At 47.7% G+C, this 17172-nt stretch overlaps 1 protein-coding gene across 2 annotated transcripts in view; it reads right to left on the bottom strand.

Moving 5' to 3' along the window:
- Positions 1–1581: 1581 nt before the first annotated feature.
- The window catches only part of WBP1L (WW domain binding protein 1 like), a 59130-nt gene continuing 43539 nt past the window's right edge, over positions 1582–17172 (bottom strand). For both annotated transcript variants that reach the window (XM_043925346.1, XM_043925347.1), the window contains exons 2-4: positions 15667–15769; positions 6553–6714; positions 1582–5252 (exon numbers count right to left, since the gene is read on the bottom strand). In XM_043925346.1, coding sequence (XP_043781281.1) covers positions 4507–5252; positions 6553–6714; positions 15667–15769 — 1011 coding nt within the window. In that variant the 3' untranslated portion in view covers positions 1582–4506. The remainder of the gene's footprint in view (positions 5253–6552; positions 6715–15666; positions 15770–17172) is intronic.

Raw genomic sequence — 17172 nt, 5'->3', positions numbered from 1 at the left:
TCAGCCAAACCCACTTCCTGCTCCTTCTCCTGAGCTAAACCTTGATTTTTGCCCCCTGGCTGAAAATATAGCAAACTGGACAACAGGGGGTGTTTCTTGAAATTCTTGTTCATCAAATCTACTGTTTTGTGCTTTCAAGGCACTGGTATGGTCTCCACCTGAACTTGGTCACCAGGGATGGTAAAGACAGCAAATGCTGCACCTCATTTGATAAATCAGGAACTCAGTGACCCAGGAGCCTGGGGTCCTGTGAGGGGGTCGCTAATGACCTGGGCAGTAAGAGTAGACGAACAGCCTCTGGTATGCAACCTGCAATAGCTGTACCATTTTGTTTTTGTACCATTCAGACCTTAGCTTAAGAAGCTAAGAATGATGTACTCTGCCAGTTCCTTCCTGTGCCTTTAGAACATAACTGTCCCTAGATGCTAACATGGCTCCCCTGAGGTTACCTAGAGGAGCCCAACAGTTTAGAAGGAACTAGGCAGCAACCATCCCACCAGAGTCACTGAAGGGCCAGGGCTGCATCCTCTGGCCCAGGGTCAGATGGGGCCAGGAGCATGCCTGGCATTCCTGCACTCTCAGAAACCACCGGGCTGACTGCTGGGCAAACCCAGGGGCTAGAAAAGACAATGCTCTCTGTCAGCATACCCTACTGGCCCATCACTCCACCTGGGGAGGCAAGACCTCACGGGAGGGTTCTGTGGGTACTCATTATCCTGCTTTGCCCACCTGCATGTGGCCCAGAGAAGTCTCACTGGGTGAGGGTGTTCCCCTCTTTCTGGGTAGAGGCAGAAGGCTGTTCCTTCCCAGTTTTGGAGAAGGGACTTTAATACCATTGACTCAAAGTGCTAGGAGGACAGTCTTAAGCAGAGGGTAAAGTGACAATTAAGTCTGAGGGAAGGCTCATGGGCCCATTATGGCACATGTTGGCATACCAGTGGCTCCCAGACACCTGAAAATCAGTTCTGTGGTCCCTGCCTGGAATGGAAGCCCTGAACTACCCCCATGCTCCTCAAGCTTCTCTGAATCTGTAGTGCCCACTTCCTCTCAACTGCCCTCACATTGCTGGTTAGCTATTTCACATGAGTTTGCTTCGTCCTCTCCACTGTAACTGAACCTCTAGAAGGAGGGGCCTTGTCTTACACATTTCTTTCACATTCTCCTCAGGATCCAGTACAGTGCTGAGCACAAAATAGGGACTCCATGCTGCATCTTGTGTATTAAATTCCGAGGCCAAGCACCCACCCACAACTCTACCGTACCAATACAAGAGTTCCCCAGAAGAGTTTGCTTCCTTTAAATATCATGTCTTAGCTATGTACTCTCTAACAAAATGTGTTTCTGCTTTTAGGGGGGGTCTGCTTTTAACCTGTTTGTAGGACTTTATGAAGAACTCAGAAATATCCTCTTGGCAGAGAAAGGGGTCTGAGGGGAAGTCCTCAGGACAGAAAGTGCCCTCAGCAACCTCAGCCCAGCTGCCTGTCCTGACAGCTGTGATGTCTCTTGGCCTCTATGTGGAGAAGGTGAGGAATCTCAAGGGGAGGAGGAAAAAGGAACAAACATTGCAAGGAAAAAGCGTAATCAGGTTTTGGGGATGGATTTTATTTGGGCTTCTCACAGTGGTTAGAGCCACTCTGTCTTCAGAACAATCACAGCACAGGAAATGCGTCACCGAGACTGCCCAGAAAAGTCTGACCAGCTGAATCTTATTGCTTAAAATACACATATTCACAATAACTGACAAAGGGTGATGTGCCTCACACAGGAATGTGTTAGCAGTTGCAAATCTTCCGACTGTAGCACCAAACCCTTGACCCATCCCTTTCTTCTCACTTGCCTGGAATACCAGGCTCCCTCCATCTCCCCGGCCCCTCAAGGGTCCTTCAGCTCCCTACTCCCGTGCGTCCATGTGCAGGGCAGCCTCAGGCAGCAGGGGCCAGGCGGTGACACAGGACTTGAGTCCAGCTCCACCTGCCACATTTTCGTTCTCTTCTTCTCGTGCCTTTAGGGTCAGACACTGCAGTGAACCCAGCAGTAAACCTGCACACCAGTTCCCCAATCTGACTGGAGAAGGAATCTTCAGAGGGCCAGAATCCACCCCTTTGACCAGTTAACTCAAACAGGGTTCATTTTGGTAAAACTTGATAGCCTTTGAGACACTTCAGTGAGTTGTTTGGGATGAAAAAAAAAAGGCGTCAGGAAAGGCATCTGAGGGGGGCTGCAGGCACACGCCTGCCTGCTCTGGCCACATGTCGGCCATGTGCTGGACCTCAGCAGAGGGAGGTAAGCCCTATGGCACTGTGGTGGCCGTCAAAGCCTCCTGGCAATTCTGGGTAGGGCCGATGCCTGGGCCAAAGGCAGTCTGAGCTTGACCCTGAAGATCCAGTCAAGCTTCAGTCTGAGGTTCCACCTTGGCCCTCTGTCCTGAAGGGGTCTGGACCCCCCTGGGGGCCGATGCCGAGGGCTAGGAGCAGCCGGGGAAAGCGGACAGGTTCAGAGCACTTTCCGCTTACGGGGAACAGGACACAGGCCTCCGCGTGTCCATGGAGCAATGTGCAAATTGCAGTGAGGGGTAGAGTAAAACCTCTACTCAGAGCACAGTATCTCTGGCAAAAGTGGGGACTGCCGTCAACAGCACTGCTGAGTACACCCGAGTGCACAGTCAGACATTTGCTCAGTAAACAGTAAATGTGTAAAATAAATTACCTTGAGAGGGCTGCGCCTGCTCCGAACGCATGGTAATGTGAGCAGAGTGGCTGCCGTTCAAAGTATATTCACAGGAAAACAGGGCTGGGGGCTCACACACAATGGACAGACACACACAGGTTACTGGAAAAGTCATCGTATACAGACTGCACTTGTTCAACATGGATTTTGGTTTTGTGGACTCCAAATGCAGACACTTGTTCACCTCACAGCCTCAGATTTGTCTATTTTGTGTGTATGTGTTTATATACATATACATATATATACACATACACATGGATACGTGTGTATTCATATATATATATACAGATATATACCTTCCTTTCTTAACCAAAACGTCAACGCCTACTCTGAATATCATCATTCAAGAGTGGGGGAAGAACCAAGCTATTCATGTGAACAGGGCTGGGCAGGGAATGTTAGTTTCGGCAGTTTGCTTTCTCCATTCAGATTATTCCTATCAAAGCTCACCTGGTTTCTGAAGCAAAACTACAGGAATTAAGGATCCTGTGGTCCTTCAGGAGGGCTGCCTCCACCCTCCTATCTGGGCCACTGAGACTCTTTACATAGGCTACAAAAATTAGATACCCCACTCAAGGGGCGGTGCAGAGCAGGCAAAGGGCATGAAAACCACAGATAACCAAGGCATTTTTTTTCCAAGTGGTCAGTTTGAAAAAACAAATAAACAAAACAACTTATTCAGAATCAAGAGAAAATACTGTGTGAGAGCCAGACTGTGGGCCTGCCCTTTCTCAGGACCCACAGCCTCATTTGTTCGTAGAGAACAGTGAGACGTGAAGGCCGGCAGATGTGTGTCTGGGATGGGAGGAGGGCACTGGTCACCCGTTGGCGCAGGTCAAAGGGCAGGGACAATGGGAAGTTGCACCTCCATCCGCTGCCACACTGCAGGGCCTCCTGCTCACCCACAGGAGTTCCAGAGACAGTCTCCACCCAAGCCTGCACATTATGTATCTCCTGGCTCAACTATAGCCAGGCTCTTTGAAGGCCAAGTTGAGAAAAAGACACAAACTTCCCTTTTCCAAAACAGAATTCTTGCCTGCCCACTGGTCAAGTTGTTGTTTTCAGCTTGCTTTTGTTGTTGTTTTTTCTTTAAAAAAACAAAACAAAACCAAAGGCAGGTATATAATTTTCCAGCCTGAGGCCAGCCAGACCCTGCTGGGAAGGGAGGGGCCCCTCCAGTACACCCTGGCACCACTGCGAGCTCGTCACCTGGAATTTGAGAGCACAAGTCCCTTACCAACCCACCACACTGCCAGTCAACTCTCCTCCCCACCACAGCAGAACACAATTCTGGCACCACAGATGCTGGTAGCAAGGGGCAACAATCCCTGGGCCTCTGTGAGCTTCCTTCTTCATCCAGGGCTGAGACCAGCCACCTCTTCTGGACAGAGATGCAGCAAGGTTCTCATAAACCAACACCGGAAAGCACATCCATTCCATCACCAAGAGTCACCTCAGGGCACGGTCTCATCCCCTCCTTGGGGGCTTCTGAACACACATCTCTCTGACCCAAGCAGGTAGTGAGATGTGACTTTAAAAGAGGTAAAGGGGAATGGGGTGGGGTATGAGGAATGAGTCACAGGATAACTTCTCAGCCCTCCACGGCACTGTGCTTCTGTCGGGGGGCAAGCCACCCACACCCCAAACTGTACCTGGAGATGCAGGAAAATGCAGGAGCACGGGGTAGGGGGGAAGGAACACAGTTACTTAATGCTTCTCGCATGGTTCTCCCCTACCCTGGTTGCATGGCCAAGTTCTCAGGTGTAGGCAGGACCTGCTCTAGCTGGGGGAGCTGCTGCTCTGGGAGTTTGGGGAGTCCTGCTCATTGATGGTGTTCAGCAGCAGGCAGGCAGGTGGCCTTGGCAGGTGTGGATGCCCGGGCTCCCGGGCCTGCTCCTCGGAGGGCTGGCAAAGACCTTCCTCCTCGTCACCAGGTGGCCGCACGTTGCAGCTGTCGCAGAAGTCCAGGGGCCCGTCCAGAGCATCGTCAATGAGCGCGTTGAACTCTTTGAGGTCGTCGTCATGGTGGCCCCGGTTGCACACACACACCTCGATGCCTGAGTCACCCGTGAAGCGGCGGTGTCTGCCAGGTGTCTTGTCTTTGTTGTCAGGGAGGGCGCTGCCCTGCTCGGAGCTGTACTCTTTCAGAAGCTCCTCCTTACATTCGGAATCCTTGTCCAGGAAGGCCGTGGGGTCCACCTCCCCCAGGCCAGCCACAGAGCCGCTGGGCTCCATGCCAGGGGTTTTGGTGGCTGCTGGGTCTGCTGGCACGTCGGAGAGCTCAGGGTCAGTGATGCTTGGGGGTCGCGTGCTACTTCTGCTGGGCCCGGACAAGGGGCTGCTCTGCGCCCCCTGGGAGCCCCTGGTGGGGTCGGTGCCTGGGGGGCTGCTGCCTGCAGAGCCACACGGTGCAGGTAGCTGCTGCTGCTGCTGCTGGAGCTGGAAGGCACTGTATGGTGGGGGAGGAGTTGGAGGTCGGTTCACCACTTCCTCATAAGGAGGTAGTAAATAGTTTGGCAAAAACCCTAAAACGGGGAGGTAGGGAGGAGAAATTACTGCACTGGCAATTGTTACAGGACAGACTGCAGGCTCACACATCCCACCCCCAGAATATCCACCAAGTGACGACTCTCAGGTGCAGGCAGGACAAAGGGCTGTGAGCGACTTTGCAGAGAAAGAGGGACAGACTAAGAGTACCTATGCTAGCTTCTTGAAATCTGAGAGCCCCTAAAGCTGCTTCACAGGCAAGGACTTCTGCTCATCTGGAGTTAAGGCAGAGGTTCAGCAAATGTGGTGAATGGCCAAGAGAGTTCTGTCTGGAAGGGACCTGTTTCCACATGCTCCTAAGTCTTGTGTTTCTGGCTCAGATTGTGTCTGCCATCTGTATCCCCTAGGCCTCAGGGTTAGGGGCCCTAACTTAAAACATCCTGACACTTCTTTCTTCCACTTTGCACCCACTTCCCCGATTTTCCAGATGTACATCATGAAGAGAGCCTTTCTCTGGGAGGCTGGATATCTGTATTGCCTCTCACCCTAGTATGGCTGGAAAGACACACCAAACCCCATCCTGCTTCAGACCAAGAGCAGGTAGGTGGCTTACCAACACAGGGACCTGTCATCAAGGCTTATTAGGAATATGGCAGGTGAGTAATCTTCTGCTTTGAGACACAGATGATCTAATTATAACAGTGATTGCTAGCATTTATTGAGCACTTACTATACACCGGCCACTGTGCTAAGCACTTAACTCTTCTAGATGAGGAATTCCAAATTCACAACTATTTTATTCTGTGGAACACACTGCAGAATGCCTTTGGACAGGCTGCACCACTGGGCCTCCACCAATCCTTTGAGAGATTAGTGGAAGGAACTCCAGGGAAGTCAGATGAGTGTGCCCTTCAGTGAATCACTGAGTTTCTTGGTTCTCAGGAAATCCCAATATCACCTCCCACTCCTGCCCTTTTTATGGCAGCCTCTGCTGAGGCATATCACATGGCAGGAAGCAAAATGGAGATTTCAAGGCCACTGACCTCAATATCTCAACTCATTCACAACATACACCATTCAACAACCTGCCGAACAAAAATCTAAAGGAGCAGAGATGCAGTGAGAACCTAGCCAGTGTGGAATGGAACGGCCCAGGGGCTACCATCCACAGCCCTGGCTTCTCCGTGCTCAAGGTGCACACCCTCTTGTTCCCACTTCTGAGACCCTGCTCTAGGCATAAAGAGGCAAACCCCTGAGGCCCACAGTCTATGTGTCCTACCCGCCCCCCGCCCCTCCACTCCCTCTGAGAGTGGGTTTGGTGGCTTCTGGAGTACGTACTGAAATAAAATGGCAGCGCTGAGTAATTGTGGGCTTCCCGGTAGGCGATCAGGTTGATTTCATGCTGCCGCTGCTGGGCCTGAAGGCGATGCTTGGCTCGGCGGTGGTGGCAGACGCAGCAGCAGCTCAGGATGATAATGATGGTCCACACGAGCCAGAACCCTGGGAGGGGAGGAGAGACAGAGAGGGGCGGGCACACCGTGAATGCCAGTGGGACACCAGCTGGAGGGGCCGCTCGCAGCACAGGGAGACTCTGGGATGGTGTGCACCTCGCTGAAGCTAGTACTGTTGAGCCTTGCCTGGAAGTTACATTCAGAACCTGTATTCAATTTTCATAAATGTTTGTACCAGAGTGAAAGATATGTGGGGTGGAAGAGGGCAGGAATGTTAAGAAAAGTGACCCTAAAAGAGGTTACTCACTCCGGGGTGCCCCCAGGCTCTTGGGGGAGGGGAGGAGTGCTGAGGTGTTGGTCTAGCACCCTAGGTTCTCCTATATTTTAGGTCTGGTGGGCATTAAGTATGCTTACCTTTCAGGAAAATGTGCCCTTCCTTTCTTAAGAGATCTGAGAAAATGCTTCAGCCCCTCTTGATGCCCATCTCCCCTCCCCAGCCCTGGCCCAAAATGATGGCTCCCAGGCTCCTCACCAAGAATGAAGAGCCCCTCAGAATCCCCACAACTCAGCAGACAAGCAGTTGCAGAGGACCCCGGAGGGCCTGCCTGATAAAAGTTTTTTCCTCTGCCACTTTGCCTCCATCATACAGAAGTCATGGAAGTTAGAGGTGGAAAAATTCTAATTGCCTCAGCCCATTACTTCCCTGGAGAGTATAAACAACTTCCTCTGCTCTTGACATGAGCTGGTACAATTCCATCTCACATCGTCACAAACAATCCACTCCCCCACCTCCCTCGCTCTGCCTGCAGCTAGCTTAGACTGGGGAGTATCAGTGGTCTCCCCTTCTTCCTCCTGGCTCCAGAGAGGAGTAGAGGAGCAGGGGAGAAGCCCACAGCTCTCTTTTCCCCAGGTGGACTGTTCCTTCTCATTTCTCACTGATGTTCTCTTTGATCATATTTATAAAATCCTGGCAAACCCTAATATAAGACTCCCTCTTCAATCTTCACATGTATACAGAAAAGGCTTCTAATTTGTTTAATAAATGGGCAATTTTGCTTTAAAAAATAAATAGAGATTAGAGGGGAAAAAAAGATTGGAAAGAAAAACACAAAAATAGTGACATCTTTAAGTTGTGGGATTATGAGAAGAAATTTTAATTTCTTCTCCCAATTTTTATTTTATTCTTTCAAATTATAAAACTGGAAACAAAGTAAGTTAAAACTTAAAAATATCTGTGACTAATTTTTATTTTTTCTGGCTTAAAAAAAAATGAATACATTTCTGAATAGGTTTGCTGCTGCTGCTAAGTCACTTCAGTCGTGTCCGACTCTCTGCGACCCCATAGACAGCAGCCCACCAGGCTCCCCCGTCCCTGGGATTCTCCAGGCAAGAATACTGAAGTGGGTTGTCATTTCCTTCTCCAATGCATGAAAGTGAAAAATGAAAGTGAAGTCGCTCAGTCGCGTCCGACTCTTAGCAACCCCATGGACTGCAGCCCACCAGGCTCCTCCGTCCATGGGATTTTCCAGGCAAGAGGACTGGAGTGGGGTGCCATTGCCTTCTCCGCTCTCCTCATTAGCTGCATTCATAAGGCCCCTTCTCCAGTGTGAACTCTCTGATAACCAAATAGACCTGATCCACTATTAAGATTTCCCTCATTCACTGCACTCAAAAGGCCTTTCTCCAGTGTGAATTCTCTGATGATCAAAATGACTGGATTTATTAATAAAAGATTTCCTGCATTCACTGCACTCATAAGTGCTTTCTCCACTGTGAACTCTGATGATACCGAAGGCCAGAGCTAGCAGAAGATTTCCCATATTCACTGAACTCATAAGGTTTTTCTCAATGGTGAACTCTCTGATGACACTGAAGGCCACAGCTAGCAGTAAAAGATTTCCCACATTTACTGCACTCATAAGGTTTTTCTCCACTGTGAACTCTCTGGTGATACCAAAGGCTAGAGCTAGCAGTAAAAGATTTCCCACATTCACTGCACTCATAAGGTTTTTCTCCACTGTGAACTCTCTGATGATACTGAAGAATAGGTTTAAAAATTTTTAAAATAAATAAATAAATAAAAATTCCTCTGGGAATGTCTTCATACAATGAAAATGATATGAATCATTAAAAAATTATCCACAGAATACTATTTTTGACATAATAAGACATTTCAAATACTAAATGGGAAAAAAAGCAATTACAAAACAGCATAAAATAGGACCCCAACTTTTGCTTAAAAAAAAGTATAAATATCCAGAGGGATGATCAGGAAGTTAATCATGAGATTATTCCTGGGCAATAGGATTTTCTGTTACCAGTTCTTATTTTTTGCTTATCTGCAATTCCTGAATTTTCTAAGATGAACATGTACTTCTTTGGGAAAAAAAATACTTTTTCTCAATTAAAATAAATCTGAGGAATAATTTTAAGGTGCGTTTTTATTAAATGAGACTAGATTATATTATTTTTCATTTGCTCCCTATTTCTGAGGAACTTCAATTTTTTCCATTACAAATGTTACATATTTTTTTTAATCATCTGCTCTGTAACTATAAGTTTGTGTTTAGAATGTTAAGTATTTCTATATCTCTTATCAGAATGAATATTAAAAAAAAAAAAAGCCCCCTGGTAAACAATTACAAATGAATAAACCCCTGATTTTTTTTCCTGTTTGTACCAGAACACAATATTTTGAAAGAGCCCACTGAAATTTAGGGTGTGGCCTCTGGCAACACCAAGGGTGTTTCTTTCTGTCCCCCAGGGGTGTCCTCTCTGAATCTACCCACAGGGCCACCCCTACGGGGTAAGACAGGACAGCAGTACTGCCTTCCAGCCCTGGCAGGCTGGCAACACCACTGCGTGACACCTTGCTGCTTTTAGCACATGTCACAGTTCAACAGAAACTTCTGCCGAGGTCTGGTGACAGAACAGGCGGAGGACAATGAGGAGAGGATCTTTCCCCCTTTTCCCATAGGCAGACAAAAAAAACCTCCTTCCTAACCAGAGAACACAGACATAAGTTTAAGTCCGAAGTCTCCCTTGTGGTCCTTCCCAGAGTCACAGCGGACATCTGCTTAATTTAACCTACACTTCTCTCGTTTCAATGCTGGCTGACTGGGTCCTGTTAGTGGAGCCCTCGGGGAAGGTTTTGAGGCCGGAAAGGAGCCCTGGGAGTGAAGTGGCTTCCCACTGCTGCCCTGTGACATCTCCTGCCTCTACGGTCCGGTCAGCTCCCAGCCTTGCAGGGTTAGGGTAAGGTCACACCCAAGGGAGGCAGCATAAGCAAGCATGCTGAAGGGCCTGTCTCTGAGAACATTTTAGAAAAAGAAAGAAAGAAACTGAAGTCGCTCAGTCATGTCTGACTCTTTGCGACCCTGTGGACTGTAGCCTACCAGGCTCCTCCGTTCATGGGATTCTCCAGGCAAGAATACTGGAGTGAGTTGCCATTTCCTTCTTCAGGGGACCTTCCCAACCCAGGGACTGAACCCGGGGGTCTCCCACATTACAGGCAGACGCTTTACCCTCTGAGCCACCAGGGAATATTTTAGAGTCAAGTCTAAAAGATTCTGGGCTAACCACTTTTTTATATTACCTATATTAACTTGCCCAGCATCATATCACAATCCTTTATGCTTCTGTGTTACTTCATAATTTTAGAAGTACATTCTCCCATGAGATAATCAGCACCTAACTCTACTTTTTGCCTCCTGTCACTTTTCCAGTTGTTTCTTACCTACAGGTAAATTAACTTTAAACCTTAGTGCTGCACTATATATGATCTAAGGCAAAAATTCTTAGCTATTATAGCAGAGATTTTTTTCATGGTTTTCATGTTGGCCAAATATTTCTGGTTCTCCCCCTTCCTGGCATGTGGGTAGGCTTGAATTTCTGACCCCCTTATGATTAGGTGACATTCTGGGGCTACTTCTAACTAACCAATTGAGACTGGAAGTGACAGATGTCATTAAGAGGCCAGAACATTTCTTGCTAATGTGAGACCCTCTGTTAGATTCCCTTCTGCTATAGCAAGTCATAACATTCTAGACTGACTTCAGGGTCAGTCTGGCCCCAGAGGATAAAGAAGTAGGAACAAAGCTCCCATCCAACCTGTGATGGACACAGAGTGTGAGCAATAAACCTGTTGCTTTAGGACCTCCAGGAGTTTGGACTTGTTTATTACTGAGCATAACCTCCAGCCTATCCAGACTGATCCTTTATAGGCTTTTCTGGAGGAGGAGATTGCAAATGTTCTTCAGATTCTTAAGAGAATCCTTGTTCCAGAAAAAGCCTAAGTTCCACTGAACTAGAAGTATAATAGAAATAGAGGTCTTTTTTTTTTTTTTTTTTAAAGGAAAAATGAGGCAGGGTGGGAGACTGGGGGAAGAAATGAGACAAGTAGAAGGCATACCTTTGGCAGAGTTACTGCAGTCATATCTAACAGCACCAGAAAACTCATATGTTTACTGAAATTCCATCAGTTGCTTACTTTTCATGTGGTAGCATGGGTAGAAAAACTCTCCCTACTATGTACCATTTGTATGATATAAAGTCTCAAACTGAGTTCCAATTTCTGCATTTCTAATACAGTATCACAAAGTAATAGTAAGGATCAAAACTAGGGGAAAACTGATGTGGGAGCAGAAAGGGCCAAGTGTGATAATGGGGCATTAGCATAGGTCCAGAAAAGCCACCTAAGGACTGGTCCCACTTGATGGAGTTAATGTGGGAAGACAGAAGGCATTCTTGTCTGACCCTCACACAACAGATCCTACTGGATTGTAGTCAAAGCCATGTCCCCACAGCTTTAAAAGGGATACCATCTAGACTAGTCCCTATGGAGTTGTGCAAACTTTTGATCTTTTCACTAGTTTTCACAAACAAGGAGGAAAGTTTTTTAAAAGGAAAACCTAAAGAAAGAGCCACACAGAGAAAGACAGAAGCATGCCCTCCTCCCCAAACACATATCTACTCACAGATTACATTCCCCAGTGACCTTTGAAAGCTGTGACCTCATTGTGGGGCACGCTTGTCATGCTAAGCAAAACGGAAAACATGTTTTTAAAAACAATCACAGTCCAATGTAGGAACTGAGTCATGTGCCCCAGAGTTCACTATAAACTTGGGAAAACACCACTCCCCAACTGGCAGGAAATTCCTCATTAGGAAGCCAAAGTATACTGTCCACTAGCTCTCCTCCTACACCATAGGATGGTGGGTATCCTCCTTAGCCCTTGACAGCTCTTAGCAGGAGATCCTTTTCCATTGTGGAAAAGGCCTGAATTTGGGAAATGAAGACTTCAGAGGACTTGCAACTTCATCAGAAAGACTGGACAAGTTTCATATCCTAGCTTTGTGACCCTGGTCATTTTGCCTTGACTTCCCTCATCTGTAAAATGGGGAGAATAACAGTTTCTACCTACTTGGTCATTGTGAGGATAATTGAGTTAATGTCCACATGCAGAGTTCTCAAACCTGCACATTCGAGACCCTCCACGACCTGGGCCCACCACCTTCTGGCCTGGCACTTAAGAGTTCTGGAAGGGGGTGGCTTTGTGTAAGGTGCACTGACCCCACGACTCAACTGCAACTGACTGGTGACTGAACACCCCAGGTCCTGAGAAATGGGCTATGCATATCTGGCAGGGTTATCCTTAGAGCAGGTTGAACTGACGTGTGTGCAGACTTTACTGGGTGCCCAGCCCACGGCAGAGTTTTATGCACACCAGCACCCTTGTCTCCCGAGTAAACTGCACGATCCCAGGGAAAAGGTTAATGTGATGCATGTTCTCTTCTTTCCCATGGAGCCTTGACCTATGGTGTCTGGCGTTCCTCTGCCTGAGAAGTCATCCTATCCTACTCCATGTGTTTAAATCCTATCCACCCTTTCTTTAAGGCCTAACTCAAATGCTACCACCTCCATGCAGCCTGCCCGAATCCTGTCCAGCGAAAGCAAATTCTCCTAGCACATACACAGTGGTCCTGGCACACACACTCCACTTTCTACTTTGCATTACTAGTGAGGCACGTTGTATTATCTCCTCTCTCTGCTTAGAGACTCCCTTCTTGATGACAAGGATTCTGTCTCCCCACATGCTTTAACACAGAAGAGGCCACCTCATCCAGTAGAAACTGGGTTAGAATTGCAAATTCTCAGGTCTTCTCAGACCTACTAAATCAAAAACTCTGGGACTTGGGCCCAGAAATCCACACTTTAATAAGTCCTCCAGGAAACGCAGACGCTTGCCAAAGTCTGAAACCACTGGAATAAGAGTTTGCTGAATAAACGATTGAATGATGATTGAAAGTACAAGAGCCATAAAAACACATGGGATGATAAGGCCAGGTCTTAAAGCCTCAACCATGGCGGTGGTAAAACAGGACTTTCACTCTTGAACCGATGCAGACCCACTAATGACAATGGCCTATATTACAAGAGATTAAAAAGACAGGGGAGAAAAGGGTGCTGGTTGAAGTTTTAGGTCTGTGTGTGTCTATGTGCTTGTGCGTCTGTGCAAAGTGTGCTCTGCATGTGTGTGCACACCAGTCCTCAGCACACAGGATAATCTGGCTTAGCAGTGGTATGAAGGTTGATGGAAATGGCATTTATTTTTCCCCGAGGCCTTCCCGGTAGGCAACTATGGTTAAAAAGGTACTCTGTCTGACAAAAACTCTGCCAAGGGTTTCCTGGCTGAGATCTTTTCCTTCCAAAGGAAAAAGACTAAAAGAATAACCCAAAGCCCATTATTTTCATAACTCAGGCAGAGTTCAGAGGCAATTAGAGAGAAGAGGGTTCAAAGTGACCAGAAGCACAGTTCCGATGAGAACTGAAAGGGCTCATTCCTACACTTGACCTCCCTCCTCTCCACACCAGGCCAAGGCCAGGCCCTCAAGAAGGACAAAAACCAAAGAATTCCGGAGAGAGGCGCAACGCTCACTGGGCATCTTCTGACCAAAAAGCCATTGCTGGGCACAAAGAGGAAGTCAGGCTTTTAGTCTCTGTCTCTTGAGAACTCGGCAAGCACGGGCCATCTTGTACGGGGGTGAGTCTTTCCTCCCCAGCCAGACTAGTCTCTGTCTGGTCTCCTCCTTTCCCCAGCTGACCACGACCGGAGGAGTGATTAGCCACTGTGCAGCTCTTCCCCTGGCTTTCTTTAGGCCCGTGGGGTGAAGTGCCTGGTTCCCAGACCACTTGCCTCGCTGACACCTATGTCTCACATCTCCCTGCCCCCGTCACCCCACCTCCAGCCTTGGCATTCATGACCCAATTCTGGTGGGTATTAAGTCTGTTTTGCCAGTGCCTCAGGAGGCTCTGTCAATCTGAGATGGGGGCCATCAGCAACTCCATCCTTTCCGCAACTGACGCCGCCTGGGCCGGGCCCCAGAGAAACAAACCGCAGCTCTGTGGCTTCTTGGCAGCCCAGCTTAGACTTTTGTTTTAATAAGGGGTGAGAGGGAGAATTTGAACCCTGTGGTTATCTGCATTTTAAAACATTTAAACAGTCTGTCCACCTGCCTGGCACTTTGTGTTTCTCCAGTGAGTCCCTCGGCCCCACCCCGTCTAAAATAGCACCAACAACTCCAGGCCTGCCTGTGCTGCTGCTGCTTATGTACTTGGAGGACTGATGGGGACATTTTGAACCCTGTTCTCTCCTTGGGAAAGAGTCTGCCCTTAATCACCCCTGAAATTCCTCAGAGAGGCAGAAAAGCCAGTCATCAAAAGGGAAGTATGAGGGTGAGGTCTTCTTTGTAGGAACCACTCCCACTGGCTACAAGATGCATTTGCATTCAGAGGGAGAAGCTTCCCAGCTATGAGTCTAATTTCCTTTCCATTTTAAACAACAGCCTTTCTAGCTGCTTTCTGACATATACCTGATGTGGGGTGAATGGGGAGATCAGAAAGGAGAAGGGGGAAAAGGGCAGATGTGGAGGTGACGGCAAGGATGTGAAGCAAGTGGCAAAGGTTGTCTCCACATGGAGGAAGTGATGGGGGCTTATAATTCTCTGGGAAAACAATCTACTGCCTCCTCTATCAACAGACAGCTTGAGAACCACTGTAGTGCTGGTCACCTGGCAAGGCTCTGCCCTCAGGACTCTCCCATCCTCCCCTCCCCTTCTTTGTCCAGTATCCCCAGTGTTTCATCTGAGTTTCAGGAAGATCAGAGTACAAAGTGCTTCAGTGAACTCTCAAAGTATAGGTCACTCCCTGAAGCCCAGGGCAATGTCCCCATCCTTGTACAGCTCAGGAAGGTGCAAGTGGTCCTGGCCCCCACCGAGCCAGTGACAAGGTGGTGGAGCTGACAACTCAAAATGGCTTTGAGCTGACAGTAACAGGTTAGGTGGACTGAGAAGCTTCCAGACACTCCACTTTGCGATCTGGGGAAGGAACAAAGGGGGCTGAACCTCTATTCCTCCTCTCCAGGAGGGCTCTGTTGGTCAAAACCTAAGGAAAGATTATCCCACTGAGAGGGACCCTCAGAAACAGAGGCAGCTCCTTGAGGATCTATGGGGATCTGGGAAGTCCTGGTGGTGGTTGTTTTTTGTTTTGTTTTTTTTTTTACAAGAAAATGGCATTACAGCTATCCAGAGAGAAGCCCGGCATCCACAGCACCTTGGCTGCTGCAAACCTCTCTTTGCAAAGATGGGGAGTCTGGGCAGCTGGGCTGACCCGTGAGAGGGCATAGGTTGTTGCCACTGCTTGGCACACCCTGGAGAGGGCATCCAAGAGAATCCCACTCAGAAGCTTCTGCAGCAGGTCTGCTAACCATGGCCTCCTAGGAGGGCTCATACCATATTTTCCAGTCTTTAGCTCACGGTGTCCAAAGAGCACCGGAGCGCTCCTCCTCTACAGAGGGATTGCTTCCAGAACCTAGCAGAGTCTGCTCACCAACACTGCCACCAACAGAGTAGCAACAAGGCTGACCAGCTTTCAGTTTCCCAATGAGCAGAGGTGGTGAACTTAGATGCTTGGACACCAAGAAACCCCCAGGCAAGGACTTACACCAGAGTTCATAGTAGTAGTTGCAGCACTGAGACTGTCCACAGCAGTGTCCTGTGTCACAAATGTAGCTTTGATTGTTGGTACCCACGCAGGTTTCCTTATCCTAAAAGAAATTTTAAAAACTTTTAGCACATTAAATTATAGCTTTTAAATACCACTTTTCTTCTCATAGGGCTTCCCTGGTGGCTCAATTGGTAAAGAATCTGCCTACAATGCAGGAGACCCAGGTTCAATCCCTAGGTCAGGAAGATCCCTTGGAGAAGGGAATGGCAACCCACTCCAGTATTTTTGCCTGGAGAATTCCATGCACAGAGGAACCTGGCAGGCTACAGTCCATGGGGTCACAAAGAGTCGGACATGACTGAGCAACTAACACTTTCTTCTTATCCCCCTCTTTCTGGTCGCCTATCCATCCTCCACCAAACAGTCTGTACCAATATTTACTCCATTTAGAAAAAAAAAAAAAGAAGAACCACGCAACAACAGTAGATTTAAGAAAAATAATACGGTTTATTAAAGAGGGAAGAAGATTCAGTACACAAAGCCAAGTGGTAAGAGCAGAGTTCTCAGAGAGAAAAACAGAGCAGAGTCCTCCTTGCTTTATGTCCAAGCTGAAGCACTCCATGTTCTGATGTTAATTTAGCCCATAAGACGGTCATGATTCTCCTGTAACTGGCTGTACATTTTAAATAAAACCAGCTTCTTTGTGAAAGTTCCTGGAATAATTAAGGCAGTATGTATTCTAGGATTAGCATCTGGTCAGCCAGTCCATCCTCCTTTTAAAACACATGATCTCCAAGGTTAATTACAGCGTGATTCAGAAGAAGGCTAAAAAACCTGCTACTAAAATTCTTCAGTCTTAAGAGTGACTTGCTTAGGTGACCTAATGCAGTTTCAATTTGCTTCATCTTTTTTTGCTTATCAGATGATCTCTTAATAATTGTGACTGGATCTAGAAAGGGACAGTTATAGAAAGGGCATTGCTGAGTAACCATCTAGCATTTTGCCAAATTCTATTCAGAGCACTGGTGGATGGGAATAGAGGTAGAAAGGTTTCTTTTATATTTCACAGTTAAGATATGAAACTTAAATAAACTTCAGTAAGTTTACAACTAAGCTTCATAACTTATTTATGATTAAGTTTATAATAACTTAAATAAACTTCAGCCTCCAATGTCCTCTGGGCCACAGTGCATGAGACCTAGTAAGATGTGGCTTTCAACATTTATCCTAAAGAAGCGACACACTCATTGACTGGACACCGTCTCTGTGCCGAACACTGGGCTGGGTATGAGAGACATGAAGATGAATAAGACATTGTCCCTAACCTCAAGAAGCAGTTAGGAAGGGAAAAAACCCTGCTCAGCAAAGAAACTAAAACCACAGTATTGTATTTGCTGCTACTCAGGCTGACCCTGCCCATAGTGTACATCCGGGCGGACGCCTGCCAGTGGAAACTCAAGCCACATAGTTGGTTCCTGTTCTCTGGGCCCTGCTCTACTACGC

This window comes from Cervus elaphus, chromosome 15 (assembly GCF_910594005.1).
Source record: "Cervus elaphus chromosome 15, mCerEla1.1, whole genome shotgun sequence".
NCBI lineage: Eukaryota > Metazoa > Chordata > Mammalia > Artiodactyla > Cervidae > Cervus > Cervus elaphus.
Note: the sequence above shows the minus strand (reverse complement) of the source record. Positions and strands in the feature narration are given on the sequence as shown.